Below are 23,417 nucleotides of genomic sequence, written 5' to 3' on the forward strand. Positions count from 1 at the left end.
GAAGTGGCCCACCGGATAAAAAGCGTGGGGAGTTGGGCTCTGGTCCCTACTCTTTCACTCTCTAGGTTTCTGAACTTAGGCAGGTTCCTTTAATTCAGAGCCTGATTTCCTCATTATTTAATTTATAGGGTTAATTGAGAAAATATAGGTAAAGCACTTAGAAGAGTATCTATCCCTTAGTGAAGTGCTTAATAAATAATAGTTATTGAAATGATCCGTCACTGTTGCCATTACTATTCATTGTTAGGTAAGGGGGGATGACAACTCCCATCCCCCATCCCTCCCCTCTTCTCCTCCTCCTCCTCCCAGTTGGCTTCTCTTCCACTGCTTCCTAGGCCAGGAGCACTCTCTGCGGGGAGGTGGGTGGAGCCTCACTCCAGTTTGGCCAGAGCCTGATAATAAGGGACAAGTCACTGAGTCGGGCTTTGCACCTGACTAGACACCTCCCTGCTTGCCTCCTTCTAACGCAGCCCTCCTCATCACCCACGGCCCTCTCTTTTTGAAGCAGTCATGCCTGGAACGGAGAATGCCAGGGGTCCCCAGGGAACTGCTGACCTCAAACTGGATCTCAGGTCACCTCTCAAAAGTGCCAAGAACAAGGACTCCAGTTTCTTGGATGGGAGCCCATCGGAGTTGCCGGTCTTGGAGAAGACCAACGGCATAACGTGAGTGCTCTTTCCCCCCATCCCATGTCTGCCCTCCTGCCCGGAAGCTTGCACTGGCAAAAACCCTGGGGTCAGGGTGGGTGGGTGGGCTGTCTGACCCAGGTTGCAAAAGGGGCAGTTGTAGGCTGCATTAGGCTGGGAGCTTACCAGGGGCAGGAGTGGTGACTGTCAGAAAGCCCTGGCAATATGGTGAACTAGCCTCCAACACGTGCAGGTGGGGAAACTGAAGCTCAGTTATCGCAGGCCATACACTGGATCATTGGCGGGGTGGGGGCTGGAATCCAGTGCTGGCCCTAAAGTTAGTTTTGCTCCTGGCCCGTTTTGATCATGTTGGGGAGCGGGGCAGAATCCCCCACTTCTTGGAGGAGAAGATGATACCTGCCTGCAGCGATGACATCCAAAGCACCGTTTGTGGAAGAGCCCTGTTTCTCCCACTTCCCTGGGGTGTGATTTGGGAGGGGGTGGGGGAATCACTCATGAGGCTTTCAAACCTTGACAAGCAGGGGCCTACTGAAGGTTTAGGCTGGAAAGCCAAGCCACGGGGCTCCAGCTCCCTAGGCCTCCACCACTCAAGCAGAGCAGCTAGTTCACTTAGAAGAAATGGGGGGGGAGGGGGAGGGCACCGTGGTGGACAGCTCTGCTGCTTTAAGAAGGCTTTGACACCATTGGTATAGCAGAAACAACACCTGCTCCTAGACTTCTCTAAGCCTCGGTTTCCCCATATACGAAACAAAGAAATCGGTGGCAGTGTGCATGTAAGGAGGCTGCCTTGGAAATTCAATCTGAAGGGGTGATGGAGCGGGGTAGTTGCAAAAGGAGGGAGAAGTTACTATAAGGAGCGGGCAAAGCCCCTTTTCACTGCCCTGCAGGGCAATGGAGGGATGAGGGATGGACACAATCACCTTGACATCTGTCTTAAAGAAAGAGCCTGAGGGTTCTATTGCCCCTGGGCTAGTTCTGAAGGTTGCTAAGAATGCCTGACATTGAGCACGAGCTCTCTAGACTGGGGGGGGGGGGGGGGGGGGGCGCGGGACCGACCAATCCATACTGAGTGGGGATATTTCTCAATCAGAGGCCCTGAGGGAACCAACTAGCTCTTGTGTCCTGAACTGACAGCACTTAAGAACCAAAGAAATAAACATGTGAAAACTAGAGGACCCATCTGGTTTGGAGGGAAGTAGTAAAACAAGTCTGGTGAGCATGGTACCTATGGGGTCAGCTGACTTGAGTTCCAATTCCCACTCAGCTGTTTACCAGCTTAAGCAAGTGACAGAGCTCTGTGGCCCAGTTTCTCCTCGGTGAGATGACTGCTCCTCCCAGGAAGGCTGTGCAGGTGAATTGCACATAAAGCCCCCAAGTGCAGTGTCCAAAAGTGCTGGCTGCTGTGAATAGGATGCCCGTCCAAGGTGACCAAAGGAGGTAGGGCTAAAACCTAGGTTCCCTGCCTTTCAGCCCATTGCTTTGCACAAGTCACCATACTCTGTTCTTAAACTGGCTGAATTGCCCAAAGTTAGATCCTGATTTCCCAAGTCCTCTGGTTAGAAATTTCCAAAGTGACCCCTTGACTTTTTTCTAATTGCAAAACAGGACATCATTGGAGGGTCACAGGGCACTGTGCTCTGTCAGTGAAGCTGACACCCAGAGGGAGAGAGAAAGGCATGCAGAGACTCTCACTCTCTTTCTCCCCCAGTTGTTCTCTTCATCCCTTAACAAATTAATGGGCAGATCTTTAGGAAGCTAGAGAAGTTAGGGATTGACATAAAGTGTGGGTGTTTGGAGCAGTTATTTCAAAATATCATTCCTCCAAACATTTACAGAGTCAACAATGTGGACACATCGTCCTCCAAGATGACACAGCTAGTTAAGTAGTAGCCTTGGGTTTTAATCCCTGGTTTTGTCCAACCTCAGAGGCCAGGCTCCTTCCAGAATACCTCTGCTACTCTTTATAAATCTCCTCTCTGGAAGGCTCTCCTGGCGGGGGGTGGGGGGGCAGGATTCCAAGGTTTCTAAGTTGTGGATGTAAATTCAATACTCACCTTGGTTTAAATCTGGTCCAGGTGCAAAGAGGTACCAAAGTAGGTTGTTGTGGAATTCATCAACAGAAAGGGTACTTCGCTGGAACTTTATCTCTAGAGGTGTAGGTCTTGTCCTCTGGTCTTCAAGAAAGGGTCTTGAAGGGCTCGATCCCCAGTGGAGGGTGTGCAGGAGACAGCTGATCAATGATTCTCTCTCATGATTGATGTTTCTCTTTCTTCCTCTCTGAAATCAATAGAAAGAAAGAAAGAGAGAGAGAGAGAGAGAGAGAGAGAGAGAGAGAGGGAAAGAAGAAAGAAAGAAAGAAAGAAAGAAAGAAAGAAAGAAAGAAAGAAAGAAAGAAAGAAAGAAAAGTGAGAAAGAAAGGGTCTGAGTGTTTGTGTTTGTGTTGGGATGGGAGGAGTCATGCCATTCCTCAGCTTGATGTCCTGGCCTGAGGGGAAAAAAACCCTTCTGGAGCTCAATCCCCAAATGACCCTGTCCTAACAGACTGCATCTGGGGACGCAAGTCATCTGACCTATTTATTCAGAAGTCACAATGATTTCTTTGCTGCCTGCCCCTTTCTCCTTTCTCTGCATTCAGTCCTATCTCTGCTACTAGTTTTATGACCTTGGGCTATTTGCTTCCCACTCTGAACCTCAGTGTCCTTGGTTGTGAAGTGGGGTGCCCCTTTACTCATCTGTCTGGGCCTATTTCCAGGAAGCAGTCCAGTAGAAATGGGGTGAAGAACAGGGACTCTGAAGCAGTCCTGAGTTCAAATCCTGGCTCCCCAGTATATCTTCAGACACGTCATTAAAAAGAAACCTCTATCATCAGTTTCCTCATCTGCTTCCTTGCCTTGACAAGAGGATTAAATAGGAAAATACATGTAAAATACCCAGCATAATGTCTGTTATATAGTAAGTATTATAATGGCATAGATTGAATGTCAGCTGCTAAAACCAGGACCGTTCTGGAAAAACCAGAATGGCTGGTCACCCTGCAGGAGACTCAGAGGTGCCAGGCAAGGCCATGGGGACTGAGAGATGGCCAGGAGCTCACCTGTCCACCTTAACTCAGTGTTGGTATGCTGGGAGGCAATGTCTGTTGGATCTCCTCACCTCCACACACCCAGACCATCATGTTTTTTACTCTCCTTTAGAGCATTTCAGGCCTTGATTCACCTGGTAAAATGCAACATGGGCACTGGGATCCTGGGACTACCCCTGGCTGTGAAGAACGCAGGCCTCCTGGTAAGGAGGGCTGCCGTGGGTGGGGCCAATACGACTGGGTTGTAGTAGGGAGGTGGGGGGAGAGGCTCTAAGGGTTTATAACGGTTTGCAATGAGCAGTCTTTCTGGGAGGCAGCTTGGTCCGGACTTGGAGTCCAGACATCTAGTCTGGGTGTGAGTTCTGGCTCTGCCACAGACTTTGAGGGGCCTTTGCAAGTTATTTGTCCACTTTCTGGGCCTCCCTTGTAGAATGCAGGGGTTGGACTACGCCTCTCCAATTGTGCACTCATTCTCGGGGACACCTCAGAGGCCACTAAAGGTCAGAATCCTGGTCCCCTATTCCCCATTGTCATTGCTTTCTATACTTTATTGGAGTACTCCTTGAGATTATCTCTGAAAGAATAGCTGTTGCTGCTAAAAAAGGCTTGCAAACCAGAGTTGCTAAGAAGTTCGTTGAGTCCTGAATATCTGCACTACCAAATGCCTCCCGCAGCATTCTTCACAATTCATTCTCCTCTCTCTTCCCCTGTCCCTTTGCTCCCCGTTTCTTCAGATAGGCCCACTGAGTTTGCTGGCAATGGGCCTCATCACCTGGCACTGTATGCACATCCTGGTCAGGTGTGCCCAGCGCATCTGCCACAGGTGAGGAAAGCAGCGCCCTCGTGTCAATTCCTTTGGTACTTGGTTCTCAGGGACATCCCAAAACATCCTCCACATAATAAGAGTTGATTGCTTCCAACAAGGCCAAGAAAAAGAAAAGCATTGAGGCCAGAGAGGTAAGGTGAGGCTTTGCCATGTGACTCATTAGGTACTGTCAATCAGGCCATTGTGAGTATCTTCTTGACTCACCTGTAAATTGAGTATAAACAATCCATGCCTAACTCTGCCTCAGAGTATTGTCATGAGGATCCACTGGGATCATGGATATAAAAACCACTGTACCCGTACAAAATGTGTATTATATAGTGACTACTGCCCTTGACAGGTAAGGAAAACAAGTCACCAAGGAAATACCACCAGGTGGCAAAGTCTGAACTAGAACTTTGGTCACTGCCCCAGTGTTCTTTCTACTCCAGCTGTGTCCTGCCTTGCTCTCTGTCTCCTGACTTTTCAGTATATGATCTCAGGTTAAATTGCTTCTCAGTAACTGTGTATGCACTTTCCCCTGCAGGCTTAACAAACCCTTTATGGATTATGGGGATACAGTGATGCATGGACTAGAGGCCAGCCCCAATACCTGGCTCCGGGACCACGCTCACTGGGGAAGGTAACTTGTCCTTGCTTTGCTAGAAGAGGGGTAAGATACAGGAGGAGGAAATGTGGCCATCGGGCATGCCTTCTTCCCTGGAAAGCTGGCTCTTACAGCACAGAATGTTGGACTCTCCACATGGAAGGGGTTCATTGGAACCTTCCTGATCCAGCCCCCTCCTTTTATACCTCCAGTGACGGGGTGTTCATCCTTTGCTATATGGCTTTAATAGTATTCACTTTTTTATTGATTTTTTAGAGAGAAAGAAAAACATGAATTTGCTGTTATAATTGTTTATTCATTCATTGGTTGCTTCTTGTATGTGCCCTGACCAGAGATCAAACACACAACCTTAGTGTATTGGAACCAACTGAGCTAGCTGGCCAGGGCTTCACTTTTTTTTATTAAATCACATTTATCCAGTTGCTACCATGTACCAGGCCCTGGAAATACTATGAGGAGCAAGACACACAAGGCTTTGCCCTCACAGAACTCATAGTCCAGTGGGAAAGACAGGTGTTAAACAGTTTAGGACACAGTTACTTAATAACCACTGGGTAAGTACAATGAAGGAAAGAGATAGCTGCTACCAAGCAGGAAAGGAGATGTGTGTGGGCTTGGGCAGAATTCCGGGGCTGAAACAGTGGTGATGAGTTCTAAAGGAAGTTCTTAAGAGTGAGAATTACCTGTGGGAAAATGGGGCAGGAGCCTTGAGGGCCTTCCAGGAAGAAGGAAAAGCAACAGCTGAAGGTCCTGAAGCAGGAAGTGGCAGTTTCAAGGTATAGAAAGACCAGGTAATGTGAGTGTTGAGAGTCAGGGAAATGCAGCTAAAGAAGGATCCAGGGACTGATCTAGCTGTACATTTTAGACATTCTTAAAGGTTTTGTTCTTTTCTTTTTTCTTAAAGCAACCAGGACGCCATTGGTTTTCAGAAAGGGAAGTAATTTAAGGTTTTATTCAAGGAAGTAATTACATTTGCATTGTTTAAAGATCTGTCTGGCTTCAGGAAGGAGAATAGATTGCAAAGGAGTAAGAATAGATTAGTCAAACCCGTAAGGATACTATGGTCAAAGTCCAGGCAGCTGGTAGTGATGGCTGGGACCAAGCTGATGGCAGCGGGAATGGAGAAAATTGAATTTGGTCATGATTTGGGTCCTCGGGTTGTGGGAAAAGGAAAAAGTCCAAGTTGACTTAGATTTCTGATGACTTCTGTTTTGGACAAGTTGTATTTGAGGTGCCTGGGAGATATTCAAGTGGGAATATCAAGTGGGTAGTTGTATGTATAGGTTTGTACCTATCTTCATGCAAGAGATGCAGAACTGAAATGATCAGCCCAGAAGCCAGGGAGCAGAAGAGGTCTCTTAGGGAGAGAGTTTATAGTGAGAAGAAAAGAGAGAAAAAGACCAATAGGTTAATGACCCTTCAGTGAGCTGAAGTCTTCCTCCTGCAGGGCCCACCTTTTAGCTTTCAGGGATAACAGAGAACAAGGCAACACCCTCTGTCCACTGGTACTCGGGACTAAACTTACTCTTTTGTCTTTGATTTCAGGCCTGTACCCACCCTATACATCTACTTTTTTCTGAGCACCATCTCGATTGTCAAAGTCTAGCTCCCTTGAATTGTGATACCTCAGGTCTGGCATCTCCCTTGGCCCAAAGCCCATTCACGTACTGAATTAATAAATTCAGCCTGTGAGCAGACTAGAAAGGCTATGGGATGATAACCAGAATTTTCCCAATTGTATCACCAAGAGGAGGTTTTTGCCTTTCACAACCCCTCAAATCCTTCTACTCATTGGGCATATAAAGTAGCTTTTCCTGCGCTTTTTTAGAAATCTTGCTTCACGAATCACCTCTTCTCCTATAACTTGAACTTTTTTGAACTACAGACTCCTCCTCTCAACACTTGAATGTGTTCATGTATCTCCATCTCAAAAATAATAAAATAAATTATAGAGTTTCCTGGACCTTACAACATCCTCTAGCCACCATCCTATCTCATATTCAACATCTGGTTATTCGACATATATCTGTTGAATGCCTACAATGTGCCAGGAAGTGCTTCAGGCAGTAGATCTGAAACGATGAGCAAAATGGGCACTATCAAGATTGGAGCTCACAGTCTAGCTTCAATAAGGACAGCCTACCCCCTGACTTTACTTCTGAACACGCCACTCATGCCTCTTTTGTGGGCCACCTGGCCTTTTTTTCTCCTTAAGTGTCTACAGAAGTTCTTCCCACTAAAATCCTGAAAGACCTCCTTGTTGCACATTCTTTACCCTAGAGGACCTCTCAACAGCACTGGGTCCAACTGGCTATTCTCTCCTTCAAACATTCTCTCTTCTCTTGGCGTCTATTAAACAATTTTTGTCCTAGTTTCCTGCCCACCTCTCTGGCCACTCCTTTGCATTTGTTGTGGAATTCTTTTTGCTTCTATCCTTCCTTTTAATGTTGGTGTTCTCTAAGGGTTGAATGCTGCCTTCTCTTTTTCTCACTTTGCACATTCTTGGTTGCTAATCTGCCTTCTCAAGGCTTTATCCATTATTGACAAATCAGTAGTTCCAGACTTTAATACACAGTTGTCTCCTGTAGGAACCTCAAGCTCAACAATTCAAATACTGAATGTGTAATTTCTTCCCTTTCCCCCTAAAAAACTCCTCTTCCTTCTGAGCATCCCACTTCATTTTGTTGCCCAAGCTAAAAACCTATCATCACCTTAGGCCATTTCCTTTCCCCAACCGGGTTCTGTAAGTTCTAGCTTCCTAGTATCTCTTAACATGTTTCAATGTTCTCATCCTAATGGTCACACCTTTGTTCAGGCTGCTGCCATCTTTCACCTCCATTACTGTAAGAATCTCCTATCCAATCTTCCCATCCTTCGCTTTGCTCCCTCAGTGTGTTCTCCACATGGCAGCTGGAGAAATCTAATTCTTCTGCTGAAATGCTCTTTCCTCACTTCTTTCTCTCCATCTCCTCCTCCTTCTCTTTCTTCTTTTATCTTTTCCTTCCCTTTCTCAAGAGATTCTCACTCGGGTATTGGTGTTTCTAAGAAGGCTTTCTGCTCTATAATTTGGGTAAAATGCCCTTTTTACCATGGCCCTTAGAGCCATATTATTTTTGGTCCATCTTGCCCACTAGTCTATAAACCACTAGAGGAAGGGACCATGTGTTATTTTTCTGTGTATCTTCAATGACCACATAGAAAAAATTTTAAATATTAATAATAGCTAATAAAAACATTGTGCCTACTGCCCTACATTAATTAGTATCAGTTACAAAAATGCCTCAGAGCCAGGTGGGGAGAGGTTCCTGACTGTGAAGAATTTTACCACTTGCTGAGCTGAGAATGTGAGGGTGGTTGAGAAACATTTATAAAAGAACTATTGTTACCTCATGTCTTACTACTGCCCCATTGTTGGTTGTGGTGGCATGACCAAGGGTGCTGGTACAAGGCCACCAACCCCTGGGGCAAGAAATGGATATGACAAGCGAACTCTTTTTTTAACAAGTGTCCTTTCTCTCTCTCTCTTTTCTTCCAGGCATATAGTGAGCTTCTTCCTTATATTCACCCAGATGGGCTTCTGCTGTGTGTACATTGTGTTTCTGGCTGATAATTTAAAGCAGGTAGAGTTTTCTAGAGAAGGTGGGAGGGTTAAAGACTTGGAAAAAAAGGATCCTCTACTAGTTGTTCAACAAATGACTGCTGCTTTTGGGGGTCCTAGTGACCTTATTAATATAAAAAGTTAGCCGAAACCGGTTTGGCTCAGCGGATAGAGCGTCGGCCTGCGGACTGAAGGGTCCCGGGTTCGATTCCGGTCAAGGGCATGTGCCTTGGTTGCGGGCACATCCCCGGTGTGGGGTGTGCAGGAGGCAGCTGATCGATGTTTCTAGCTCTCTATCCCTCTCCCTTCCTCTCTGTAAAAATATCAATAAAATATATTTAAAAATATATATATATATAAAAAGTTAAACTAGATGCTATCAAAAAATCCAGACTTCCCCCAGTTCACTCATCTGCAGAGTTCTAGAAGTGGTTACTTTCCCCACAGTACTCTTGGACTTTTCCTCAAGGTTGGTCTCTAAAATTAGACTGGAAGAAATCTTGCTTTAGAGCTTAATCATCCTTAACTCTCCTAACATTGATATGGGTCTTTTCCAGTAATACCTAATTTTCTTTGTACCATCTTTATCTACCATTAGTTGCTCAGTCTTTACAGTTCTTGTCCCCAGTAAGTTCTTTTAATCTAACCCAGAAGTTTATCTTGTAGCAATTTGATCAAAATAATATGAGTAATAACAGAGGCCATCCTTAGTCAATCAATGAGCTTAAAAAAGAAAATCATTCTTTAGGGTTCTTTTTCTGTTTATGGTAATATCAGAAGTAGAAAATGTAAAAAATTTAGAAAGGAAAAATATAGTACGCATTCAAAGTTAGCTTCTATTATGTGTCAGGTGCAGTGCTGAACATTTTATATGCTTTCATTTAATTCTCTCCATGACCATATCAGAATAGGTATTGATGAGAAAGCTGGTGCTATACACTCTATTGATGTATATAAGGTCACAGAGACACAGTTAAAAAGGCAGGCCTTTTGCCCTGGCTGGTATGGCTCAGCTGGTTGGAGTGTCATCCTGTACACTAGAAGGTGGTGGGTTTGATTCCCAGTCAGGGCACATACCCAAGTTGTAGGCTCAATCCCCGGTCGGGGGGCATGTAGGAGGCAACGGATCGATGATTCTCACATCTGTATCTCTCTCTCTCTCTCTCAAATCAATAAAAAAATTTGCAGGCCTTTTGATATCAGAGCTCAAGTTCTTAAACACTATGTTATATTGCTTCTGAAAACAAAGCAAAATTAGTATAGTGCAACTACTCATGATTATTGTTTTAATTTATTATTAACTGGTTAGTAGTTTGCAATTTCCTCACAGTTTTAAATGTAATTTTTAATAGGTTACTAGTATTTCATCACACAGATTGACCATGACTTAGTCTTCTATTGTTAGATATTTGTTTCCCTTTATTTATAATCTATTATAATCCATACAAGTCTTAGTATGCTCCTTTATTTCCTTAGTATATATTTCTGAAAGTAAAGGATCAAAGAGTTTGTTTGAAGGCTTTCAAAGCACATTGCCAGATTGCTGCTTGGAAATCAATCTGATATCAGCAGAACTTTATTTATCATCTGTCTAGAGACAAGGCAAGCATTGTCTTGAGTTTGCAGGCCCGGTGGAATGTATTCTAAAGCATATAAAAAGTTAAATATCAATATGATATTTTGGTGCCAGGTCAGGACACTCCTAACAACACCCTGAGGTTGGGATACTTCATTGTGAACTACGGGGTAGAAATGTGTGGGTGAGGGAAAGATCATTGGAGCAAGGGAAGGATCCCTTGGGGGGTGCATCTGAGTAGGGTGTTGAAGGGCAAGGTGGCAGCCAAGGTGGGAGAAGGGAGGAGTGAACACCTGGGGACAGGAACGCAGGGGACTTGCTCAGGAGATGCAATACAATTGGTTGTAGATGAACCTTCAAGGCTGAATGGAGCCCATTTATGGAGAGCCTTGAATGCCTGGCCAGTGTTCTAAGTATTTTTCCTTCTGCAGTGAAGAATCAGAAAAAAAACAAGACAATGATTTATTTAAGTATTCATGATATGTTGTTAAATGAAAAGGACATTTCAAAGTAAGAGTGTATGCTATGATTTCAGCCTTGTAAAATAAAAAGGATTCATATTATACATGTCATTGTTGTACTGTATAGAAAATGTGTAGATGCATATATTCCAAGGCATTACTGTGTCTACCCACGGGTACTGAGTTGATCACTGCTTTACATTTTCTTCTTGCCTAACTCTAGTTTTTAATTGTTCTGCAGTGGATTGTGTGGCCTGCACAGTAAGACTGTATCAGTGAAGTAATGCTGATTCTAAATGAGGATCGTACCATCCCTCCCCTGCCCCTGACTTTGCCAGTGGGTGTTTGTACTGTGTGTAGGAAGGTGTTTTTTGTTTGTCTCAATGATCGGGGGATGCTAATCGATTTCATTGGGTGGGATCCAGGGATTCTAAGTGTCCTGCAATGAATGGTTCAATCTTTACAGAAAGAGTTCTCTCACTCAAAATGCCAGTATTAGTCTATTTAAGAAACAGTTAAGCGATGATCTTTGTTTGTTTGTTTATTTTAAGCAAAAGAAACAGATACTGGGGAACTCAAGTACTTAAGGGAAAAAAAAAAATAAGTGTAGTAAAAGAATATTGCCAAACTTCCAAAATGACAAAGAAAGCTAAAATAAATAAATAAATAAAATAAATGGGTCTCAGAAAAGAACAGGAACCAGGGCAGTTAGGGAGATATACATAGAACTGACGTGGTCTCCTCAGGGATACCTTGTCAGAATTAATTTTTAGCCGTTCTTTTTCTGTCCCCATGTCATTTTGTCATTTTGCTAGTTGTTTAGATTCAGGTTGCAGAGAAAGATGGTGAATGCCCTAGCTTGAGTCAAAAGCTTTGTCCTTTAGTTCTGCCTTATGATTGTGACTTACAGTCCTCCAAGGTTGTGTCTTGGTGAGAGAGAATTCATAAAAAATAAATCAAAAGCAGGAGGAATGGATGCTGAGTTTCCAAGAGCTGATAAATAGCCAATATAAATACAGTTATTTTGTATTAATTTTACTTTTTCTTTTTTTTTGTTTGTTTGTTAGTCCTCACCTGATGATATTTTTCCACTGATTTTTTATTTATTTTTATTTTTTTTAAATATATTTTATTGATTTTTTACAGAGAGGAAGGGAGAGGGATAGAGAGCTAGAAACATCGATGCGAGAGAAACATCGATCAGCTGCCTCCTGCACACCTCCTACTGGGGATGTGCCCGCAACCAAGGTACATGCCCTTGACCGGAATCGAACCCGGGACCCTTCAGTCCGCCGGCCGACGCTCTATCCACTGAGCCAAACCGGTTAGGGCTCCACTGATTTTTAGAGAGAGTGAAAGGGAAGGGGAGAGACAGAGAAACATCGATATGAGAGACACACATAGATTGGTTGACTCCCACATGAGCCCCGAAAGAATTGAGGATCGCGCCTGCAACCGAGGTACATGGCCTTGACTGGAATGGAACCCAGGACCCCTCAGTCTGAGGGCCGATGCTCTATCCAGTGAACCAAATTGGCTAGGGCTAGTTATTTTATTTTTATTAAGGTTTTTTGTGCTGCCTCTTTTGCAGAAGTATGGTGCAGAAGATTTACAATAAGAAGTTCCTAAATTCAGCCTAATTCAAGTGAGACATTCCAGCCCTGTGGGAGGGAGTTTGACTGTGGACCAGAACTGAGTAATCATGTGGCCAGAAGAGGTATTGACTCTTCCACTTGCTTTTCCCATTCTTTCCTCAGGTCGTGGAAGCTGTTAATGGCACCTCCAACAATTGCCGTTACAATGAGACCGTGATTCTCACACCCACCGTAGACTCTCGACTCTACATGCTGGCCTTCCTGCCCATCCTGATGCTGCTGGTCCTCTTTGGGAACCTCAGGGTCCTGTCCATCTTCTCTATGTTGGCCAACATCAGCATGCTGGTCAGCTTGATCATCATCGCCCAGTACATTGCCAAGGTTAGTGCACACCACACACCTGACTCCTGCAGGGGGCAGAGCCTTTAATCAATAATAGACTGACACCTGGCACCAACACTGAGGGTAGGTAAGTGTTTACCTCATTATTCAGCCTAGTACCCGCCTCATTGTAACATGTCTTCCACAAAGATGTCTCTGTGAAATCTCATTCTTCTGGATATCTTCTCTCGCATGTTGCTTCTCCAATCATTGTTTTATGTTAAATTCTGGCTTTAAAAAATGCTTTGCCAGGAAAGCATCTTAATTGGTGAACAATAGATTATTCCTGTAATGGTTGGAGTAGCAGCAAAAGGCAGAAAGAAAGCAGCATCTTCTTATCTTACATACTCTAGGCTATAATTCCAGGCACTCAGAATTACCCCCTCAGGCACTCAACAGAAAAAAACACCTCATATTTTATCACAGAGATATAAATAGAGTCTTGAAAGGCCAAAAGCTAATCTATCACAACGTACATTATAACATCTTTGAAGTTGACTTATACATATTGATTTTTCCTCAGTTTCCTACTTTTCTAGCATTTCTAATTTTTATTTTACAATGGACAAGACTGCACAGAAATTTAAATCCCAGAAGCCCCTTGTCATACCTAATACCTTTCAGATGTTTTTCTCTTTCAGAAGTCGCAAGGAATTTAGTAATAATAACAAATTAGTCCAATATTTTGGGGTAACTATAAGTAAGTCTTATATTCCTTAAGGCAATATTGATAAATTCCACAAAATTGAATTTTCTAATGAGATAGCTATCTATGGTTCTTGTTTGGACAATTCTAGAGTTTGCTCAATGAGAGGAATGGTTCTGTAATGATTTTCACATTCTAGGTCACAGAGTACATATCATATTTATTTCATACATTTTTCTCTTCTTCTGATATATATATATATATGTATATATATATACACACACACATATATATATATATACATACACACACACATTATATATATATATATATATATATATATATATATATATATATATATATAGTTTATTTCAGAGAGGAAGGGAGAGGGAGAGAAAGATAGAAACATCAATGAGAGAGAATCATTGATCGGCTGCCTCCTGCACACCCCCTACTGGGGACCAAGCCCACAAGCCGGGCATGTGCCCTTGATTGGAATCGAACCCAGGACCCTTCAGTCCACAGGCCGACACTCTATCCACTGAGCCAAACCAGCTAGGGCCTCCTCTTCAATTTGTAGCTCATTGAAAAAGAAGAGACTTTCATATTTAACTAATTCCTTTGGGCTCCCTGGAATATCACTGTAACTATAGACAGTAGTTTCCAATACCCATAACCACTGTACAAAGTGTTCTTGGGCACTTTAGGCTGGCACTAACCTATGGTGTGCAAGACTTTCTTTTGTTGGATTCTGATCAACCAAACTCCCTCGTGAGCTACAGATTCTTCAATACTTTGACAATACCTTGATATTTTTTCCCTCTGGCTCTTTGTTCTTGTGCAGTGTTAAAATCAACTTGGATAGTTGCCTACTTCCTTTTGAAGTTTTCTAAATTACTTGACATTTAATTTTTTTAAAAATTCAGGTCTACTTTCAGAATGCCCTCTTAAAGGAGCCCAAACATGCTTTGAGGGTTAATGTCTTACCTCATATCTCTTTCCTATAGGATATCCCAAACCCCAGCCAGTTGCCACTGGTAACAAGTTGGAAGACCTACTCTCTCTTCTTCGGAACAGCCATTTTTTCCTTTGAAAGCATTGGCTTGGTAAGGTTTGAATCGGGGTGGAATTTCCTGGTGCTGTGGGTGGCCTCCTGAACAGGCTCTGGGTGCTCTGGGTTTTTGGGTTTCTGTGCACACGGGAGAAAGTAACCTCTGGCTTCAATAGGGTCAGTAGTCATCAGCAAGAGAAAAGCAGGTTACAACAGAGGCAGTAAGGAGAGAGATCTATTCTTGTCCCAGTACATCTATTAAACATGTATCTTCATATCAACATTTTTCCTAACCTTTTAAAATCAAGGCAAATGGTGGTGTACAGTTTAAATGACAGGATTTGATGAAACATAAAGGAGTTTTAAACTAGAAAGTACTGTATCCTTATGATGGATTATTACATAGTCTCTACTTCCACACTTGAGGAAGGATAGTGCTGTGTATATAACTTTTAAGTTTACTTTTAATTTATAAGTTTACTTTTAATTTATATGTAATACAATTCACTTTTGGGGAGCTGGAAGGGGGTTGTACATTTCTGTAAGTTTTGAGAAATGCATGGAGTCATAGATACGCCACAATTGGGTTACAGAACAATTCCCTCACCACAAAAAAACTTCCCCCACCTCCATTAATCCCTAGCAACCACCTCCTGTGCCCTGTCTCTACTGCCTTATCTTTCCCAGAATATACAGGGGATCATACAGTATGTAACCTTTTGAGACTGGCTTCCTTCACTTAGCTGCATGTACGGTTATCCATAGTGTTGCATGCATCAGTAGCTTGTTGCTTTCTATCTCTTAAGCATCCACGGTAGCAGCAACACTACAATTTATCAATTCACCTGTAGAAGGATATTAAGGTTGTTTCTAGGTGTTGATGATGAGTAATGCCGCTATATGCCTTTCGTCCAGGTTTTGTGGGAACATGTTTTTATTTCTCTAGGAGTAGGCTTGCTAGTTTACAGACAGAATATAATTCAGTCTTGTTTCTGTGGGCCATGGTTCCTTGGTTCTGGCCTAAAGAAAAGGTTGTTTTTAACCTGGACAACTTATGCAGCTAAAATGTATTACAAAATGGGAAAGCTCAGGGTGGATTGTCTGCTCTCCACATAACCCCCAGGATATTTTCCTGAATACCTGCTCCAACTGGGAGCCTGCCCCTCACCCAGAAGGAAGTGGAAAGGCACAGCAGTGACCCCTCCGTAGCACTCCCTTCACGCAGTTCCCATATGCATGGGGCAGGGCGGAGATGCATGTAGACAAAAAGTCATTAACAATACCAGGGCATAGATGCTAAGCTCCCACTGAGTACCACACATACCCAATGCTATAGGAGTATAGGCAAAATTGAGTAGAAGCAAGCACTTGGACTTTGGAGGACAACCCTAGTCTGCAGCTTGGCTCTGCCACTTGCAAGCTGTGTAACTTGGGGCAAGTTACTTCACATCTTCAGAGCCTTGTTCTCCTCATCTGTAAAATTAGCTCTATACAAGTACAAGCTTCATAGAGTTGTGGTCTTCATAGTGCTGGTTTAAAAGACAGAAGTGACCTTCAGATGCCCAGCAGGCTCAAGAGGCAGACTGGCCTCCAGATGGATGCTCTCAGAGCCAGGGATGCATCCGGGGTGGAAGGATCCTGAGAACATGGTCTGGGAAGAAATGTGCTACTGGGTAACCAGAAGCTCTGATCCCAGCTGTGCCACCAGCCCACTGTGTAACCTGCGTCTCAGCCTCCCCATCTGTACAGGGAGGGATGAGTACACTGGAATTGGAAGTCTCAGATTCGGATGCCTTTGGAAGGCAGTGTGGGTGAGGAGGCAGGCATATGTCAGTATGAGCGAAAAGGGGGGCCTGGTGAATGGGGAAAGAATATTGTGCCCAGAGACATTCATAGTCATTCAATTTTCTTAAAGACTATGCTGGCCAAAGAAAATGCATCTGTCCAGATAGGGTTGCCCCAAGGAGCTGAGCTACTTGGTGCTGGACAAGCTGAGGGGACCTCCCAGCTCCGAATGGTCCAGGGTTTGTCTTGTGACTTCTTTAATTGTGGCAAAACACACCTAACATGATTTATCATCTTCACCATTTCAAGCATACAATTTAGTGACATGATGGACATTCACATTATTGTGCAACCCTCAAGACCATCCATGTCCAGAATTCTTTTCCTCTCAAGAAACTGAAACTCTGTACCCATTAAACAATAACTGCTCATTCCCCTCACCCTCCAGTCCCTGGAAACCATCATTCTACTTTCTGACTCGGGGAATTTGACTAGTCCAGGACCTCATATAAATGGAATCATACAGTATCTGTCCTTCTGTGTTGGCTTATTTTATTTAGCATAATGTCCTCAAGGTTCATCTATGTTGTGGCATGTGCTAGAATTTTCTTCCTTTTTAAGGATGAATAATATTCTATGGTGTATATATACCACATTTGTTTATCCATTCATCCATCTATCGACACTTTTCTAAAAAGTTTCCACTTGTCACTATTGTGAATCATGCTGCATGAACAGTGGGTGTGCAAATATCTGTTCAAGTTCCTGCTTCCAGATCCTTTGGGTATATACCCAGAAGTGGCATGCCTTTCTTCTTTACGTCATGGCCCTCTTTCTCCTGCTGTCTTCTCACACTGTGTTATTTCTGTAGGTTCTGCCCCTGGAAAACAAGATGAAGGATACCCGCCGCTTCCCAGCTATCCTGTCTTTGGGAATGGCCATCATGACTGCCCTGTACATTGGCTTCGGGGTTCTGGGCTACCTGCGGTTTCAAAATGACATCAAGGCCAGCATAACCCTTAACCTGCCCAACTGCTGGTAACTTTATGGGCCCTCTGGTGGGGGGGACTCAGGGCCAGGTGGGAACGGATAGGTCACTTCCTCCTCCCTCCCATAGATGGAAAGCGGAGGCCTAGAGGGCCTCCCCAGGGAGAAGCAGAGCTGTTGCTGGAGCCCTGGGCTCTGGGTTCTCTGTTCAGGGGGCTCCTCCTTTAACTACAGCCTCTCATGTTGAGTGAGGCCTTGTTAGCTCAGAATGAAGGAGGACATATTTAGGGAGAAAGGAAAGAAGTGAGAGTCTTTGGCACCTAAGGAAGGAAGGGACAGGTCTAGGGGAGGGCAAGAGGCAGAGAGAGGAGTCGGTGTGGCAATACTTCCCATTGTATTTGTGACCCTAGCCTGTTTGGCTCAGTAGATAAAGCATTGGCCCACATATGGAAGGGTCCCGGGTTCGATTCCAGTGCCTCAGTTGCAGGCTCGATCCCCAGACAGTAACCAATTGATATGTCTCTCTCATGTTGATGTTTCTCTATCTCTCTCCCTCCCTTCCACTCGCTCTAAAAATTAATGGAAAAGTATCCTCAGGTTGAGGATTTTAAAAAAAATTACCAATTATATTTGCGAAGGCTGTATTACCAAGTCTTGCTTGCCACAGCCTGTGGTGCACATCTCCATGTCAGAGTAGCTAAGATGAAAAGTAGTCAAACAAGAACCAGTTTGGGAGGACCACTATAAAGATGTTTTCTTCAAATGCACTCAGTTCAAGCAACAGTTAGCTGAACCAGACTTCAACAGAGCCATATTTAAGTGGACACACGAAGCCATATTGCATTGTGAGCATTTTCTCCAGGATGCCTTCCTTTTTAAGGGGCACTTGGAGGCTTAGTTGGCCTTAAATGGGGTACCTTTCCCAAGTTGATAGATGTCATTCATCAAGTGTTTACTGCAGGCCAATTATATGCAAATGCCAGTCTAGACACATGGGGGCATGAAGTATGCTGATGTGAGTAGACTATGAATTTCAGCTTCACTACCTTCCTTGACTCATAATCCAGTGGGATTGGGGGAGGGATAGATAGTATAATAAGCAATTATAACACAGAATAGAAAAAGAAGCCCTCTAGAGGAGCAAAGAGGCCTTGGGGACTTTCAAAGAAAGAAACTGCATTGGAATGGGACAACAGAATTTTGTTGTCTAACAAGGCAACTCTGTCCAAACAAGGACAACTCTGGCACTCCTGGGTCCAGGTCCCAGTAACACTGCCTCCTGGCTTGTGGTCATGGATGATTTACTTAACCTCTCTGACCTTTGGTTTCCTCATCTATAAAGCAGAATTGTCATGGGATTGAATTGCGCATGTTAAAAGCATCTGGTATGTAGTACCTGCTCAAAAGATGGGAATTTCAAGAAATTGGTGGGGTTTGGGACAGATGGAAATGGAGTAAGTGGTATTCTAGGCATCAGGACTACTGTGAACAAGAAACACAAAATGTGGAAGTTAGCTTTTTAAGGAACGGCCTAAACACAGACTCAGACATACACATACACACACAGGTTTATTAAACATGGGAGATCCATCTACCACATTCGTGGATTAAAGGAAAAATGTCTTATCTCCATTGGTCAGAAAAGGCTTTAATAAAACTCAACATCCCCCATCACACACTCTCTCTGCTTCTAGTCTGATGCCTGCAAGTAATCCTACCCATCCTTTTACCCCTGCCCCCCACCCCCAATCCTCACACAACCCTATTTGTAGACTGCCTCTTTCCCCAAAGATTTGGGATTCTGCAGTTCTCACAATCTACTAGAAGCATTTGTTGAGGAACTGTGCCAAGAGCTTTGGGGGGAATCCAGAGAATTCCTAAGAATTGTCAGAGATCACAGGGACCAGAGTCTTTTAGACCCAGGGTTTTTGGCCTTTGCCACTTCTCACTTGTCTCTTCCTGGACTGAGCCTCTCTTTCCTAAAATCTAAAATTGAGCATCAAGTGATAGTGGTTTGCTATATATATATATATATCTCCATGTTATATATATTCATGCTCAGCTGTTATATACACCCATGCTCAGCTATTATATACTACTATACCCAGGCTAAAGATTCTTTTTATTTAGAGATGACCCTCTCAACTGTTGCTTTTCAAATCCATGATGGTTCAGTCTATTTTCACTGTGTGCTCTGCTGTGACTCCCTCTTGGCTTTTAGAAGTTCCCTCCCCATCACTTGTAGATAAGAAAACTGCAGCCAGAGGGACTGTCCTAAGGTCAGAGGTTACTAATCTGAAGAGGCTGGGTGTCAGAGCCCAGCGGTCATAGAAAACATCACTGTTTTGTGCTTCAGGCTGTACCAGTCGGTCAAGATTCTCTACATCTCCGGTATCCTGTTCTCCTACGCCCTGCAGTTCTACGTCCCTGCAGAAATCATCATCCCCTCCGCCATCTCCCGGGTGTCCAAGCGCTGGGCACTGCTTCTGGATTTGTCCATCCGCTTCACCATGGTCTGCCTGACATGTGAGTAGAAGGCAGAGAGCAATGTTGCTCTTTTCCTGAGGGCTATCAGAGATCAGCCAGATGATGAAGGATAGTCGTAATAATCTGCACTGATTGAGCACTAACTGTATTTCAAGGACCGGAAAAGGCTTGGCAAGTAGTAATTCATTTAAGCCTCAGGGATAAGCTAATTCTTACATCTACCTAATAAGACAGATTTGATGCTAGACAGCCTAGGGACATGGCACAGCTTATCAAACAACAATCCTAATAAGAACTGATATTTATTAAGCATCTATTGTGTGCTAGGCACTATGCTAAGCTCTTTTTTAGCCCATATTTTACAGAAGTTCCTACAGGAACTCTTATGAGGTAGGATTATGAGAAACCCTACTTTTCAAATTAGAACACCAAAGCAGGGAGCAATAAGTATTTGGCCAAGATGTGCCAGAGGTGGGATTTAAACCCAAGTCATCTAAGTCCAGAGCCAGACCCTCTGCCTCCAGGACAGAGGTTGAAAACGACAGTCGGTGAGTCTCGTTGCCGCAGTCTTTTCACAGCAAGCGTTCAGGAATCTGGAGAAGGGCTACACATAAATGAATAGAGACTAGACAAGAAATATAAATTTGGAAGGCATTTGGGGGAACCAGGCGGAGGCTTCACCCTCTAGCAGGGTGGCTCCCTGAATCTCCAGACCCACAGCTTTTTATTTACTGGAAAACACATTGGCCCTTTAGGAATGCAAACAGGCATATCAAAGGTAAAGTTTGGTAAACCGGAAAAGATTATCAGGTTAGGGGAAATGCCTACAGCTGTTCAGCAGTAGGTACTAATATACAGATTTTCAGCCCTGCTGAAAACATCCATCAGCCTTCTGATGAACTTCTCACACTTATTATGCTAACTATTCTTAGCCTCCAGCATCTCGTCTGGCAGCAGAGGTGTGTTGTTTGACCCTCACAATGTATAAATGTATAAATCCGGGCAAACATTCAAAATGTGGCAGATCTCACTTACAAATCCAAATTTCTAATAGTTTTGGGGGGAATGATTTACCAACTCTAGGGTCACATTCGCCATTGGCAGTAGTCAACTGGACTTGCCCCCTGGCTGGGCCCTGCTCACTTGTTGGCTTCACTGGCCCCACTCAGCCCCTCGCAGCCCTCCCCCTGCCTCAGGCCCCAGACCCCAGGATCCCGGTACCCCATTTCTTTGAGTATCTTAGCAGGAGCAAAGGATTTGATAGAGATTCCTGCCTTGGGTGTGATAGGGCCAAGCCATCCCTAAGGCTCCTTTAATTGTGATTCTAAGACTCTCCCTCTTACTGCTTGCTGTACTAGACCAGCCCATTTATTTCACTGGACACTGATTTTCTTCCTTTGAAGTGATCTGTTCCCAATTTACCCTAGGAGGCAGGGACACTACCATTCAGAATCACAGAGACTCCAAAGGGCTGAAGGAATTTGTCCCAAATATAAAATAACAATTTCTACCAGGGATCAAGCCCACAACCCCAGGCGTGTGCCCTGACCGGGAATCGAATTGGAAAATTTTGGTGCACGGGATGATGCCCAACCAACTGAGCCACACCGGCCAGGGCTACTTGTTTAAAACTTTAACACCATTTGCAATATGAACCATAATACCTAAAAGGGGAGATATCATTAGTCCCCACTTTGTAGATGAGGAAACAAGCAGAGAAAGGGGTAGGGACTTACCCAAAGGAGAAGCCAGAATCCTGCCTTCCAGACCTGTTTTCATCGTTATCCCACACTCTTCCTCCACAGGAAGCCGGGGGAGGCTTCTGGTTGGTCTTGCTGAAAATTTTGCATCAAGTAAAATAAAAAATGTAAAAGCACAGGCCTGTAAAACATCCTATGAGGGGAAAATAGAATTTCAAAATCTGTAGCTTTTAGTGTTTCTTTGTCAGATGTTTTCTGACATGTATGCAGAAGACACTTTTAGAGAGAGCCTGCAATCTTAGTCCAAGACTCCTCTCCTAGAAATAGTTTTACATCCTCATGTTTGCAAGAGGTGCTCATAGTCGTGTTAATTATTAAAATGTTAGCGCTAGGAAGTAAGGCTGTTGTTGTTGTATTTTTTTTTTTTTTTCAGTTTTTGTCTGTTTTGAACATTGATACATCCTAAAGAGTTGGGACAGTTTCCAGCACTGTTACTTAGTGTTACTTATTAAGAGCTTAATCGTTGCATATGCATGGATTCAAAATGTACCTTAGTGGCATAAAAATTATTTTAAGATAAAAACATTTGAACAAGTAGAAGCTACAGGGAGAAAAACAATTATAACTAAACTTCCTTTGCCAAATTAAGCAGGACCTCCTGAAAAGCAAAGCTGCCATACATTCTCTCTCTGGAAGGTTTTCAGCCAGAAAGAAGACTGAGTAATTACTTAAAGTGAACTTTATCTGAGACTGTCACACCTCCCTTTCACCTTATAAAAGGGGAATATGAGCCCCTGTCTTTGGCTGTTCCAGGAGCCAATTCACCTGAAGGCTCCCTAGCCCCGAATAAACTTTGTATTTTCTCCTATTAATGTGTCTATTGTCAGTTAAATTTGCAGGCCCTCGTCACGGGACTTAAGTGGGTAGTTTTTCCTCACAAAAATATGAATTTACCAATTTGGAAAATTATTGGAAGGAAACACACCGAATTTTTAATGTGTAACATCTAGTGAATACGATTGGGGGTATTATAGGACTTTCAACTTTTTCTGTATGAAACTGAATGTATGAAAAACAATTGGTTTATGTTTTAAGAAAAGGATTTTTAAAACGAACTTTAACAGCTTGGTTAAACCTGGGATGATCTATCTATCCCGTATCATCTCCCACAGGCATCTTGGCCATCCTCATCCCCCGCCTGGACCTGGTCCTCTCCCTAGTGGGCTCCGTGAGCAGCAGTGCCCTGGCCCTCATCTTCCCACCCCTCCTGGAGATCACCACCTACTACTCAGAGGGCCTGAGCCCCCTCACCATCGCCAAGGACGCCCTGATCAGCATCCTGGGCTTCGTGGGCTTTGTGGTGGGGACCTACCAGGCCCTGGATGAGCTGATCCAGCCAAGACACCCTGTCACCTTCTCCAACTCCACCATTTTTATTCAGTGAGAATGGCACAGCTCCTTACCCACCAGCATCTGACTGTTAATGCTATGGAACTCTTTTATAGCTGCATTATCTTTATTTTGCAAGAACTCACCAGCTACAAGATCTAGGTGGTAATTAAAACAAAATTTTTGTTTATTCCTTTTCTTTCCATCTCTAGCTTTCCACTACATGCAGAGCTCTCCCATGGAAGGCTCTTCTTCATTCCACCTAACGTTTTGGCCATTCACGTGGTGAATCTCACATCTTGAATGGAGCTATGCAAGAAGAAGCCACCAGGGGCACCCAAGTGGCAGCAACTGGCAAGAGGAGGTGTGGCCAGCTAAGGCTGACCCTGATTTGACAGAAAAAGGGTCCCAGCAAGGTGTGCCCAGCTTCAGCATCAAGATGAATTAGGCCAGGTGGCCCATTGTGAGCTGAAACTCTCAGAAAAAAAACCATCATATTTGTCAAGGGCAATAAACTTTCTAAACCACTGGATAAAGTATTGGCCCATTTCAAAGATCCCAGCAATGGATGGGAGGCATGGAAATAAATGCCAATGGCA

At 43.8% G+C, this 23,417-nt stretch overlaps 1 protein-coding gene across 1 annotated transcript; it reads left to right on the plus strand.

The window, feature by feature from the left end:
• Positions 1 to 510: 510 nt before the first annotated feature.
• Positions 511 to 22,873, plus strand: LOC308251389 (proton-coupled amino acid transporter 2-like; the record flags this gene model as incomplete). Its single annotated transcript, XM_080674730.1, has 10 exons — positions 511 to 665; positions 3,842 to 3,932; positions 4,464 to 4,552; positions 5,082 to 5,177; positions 8,698 to 8,782; positions 12,555 to 12,773; positions 14,427 to 14,525; positions 17,127 to 17,293; positions 19,599 to 19,768; positions 22,602 to 22,873. 10 exons carry the CDS (start codon positions 511 to 513, stop codon positions 22,871 to 22,873), a joined length of 1,443 nt encoding a protein of 480 aa, XP_080530856.1.
• Positions 22,874 to 23,417: the final 544 nt, after the last annotated feature.

Source organism: Plecotus auritus (assembly GCF_963455305.1).
Source record: "Plecotus auritus genome assembly, chromosome: 6".
Classification (NCBI taxonomy): domain Eukaryota; kingdom Metazoa; phylum Chordata; class Mammalia; order Chiroptera; family Vespertilionidae; genus Plecotus; species Plecotus auritus.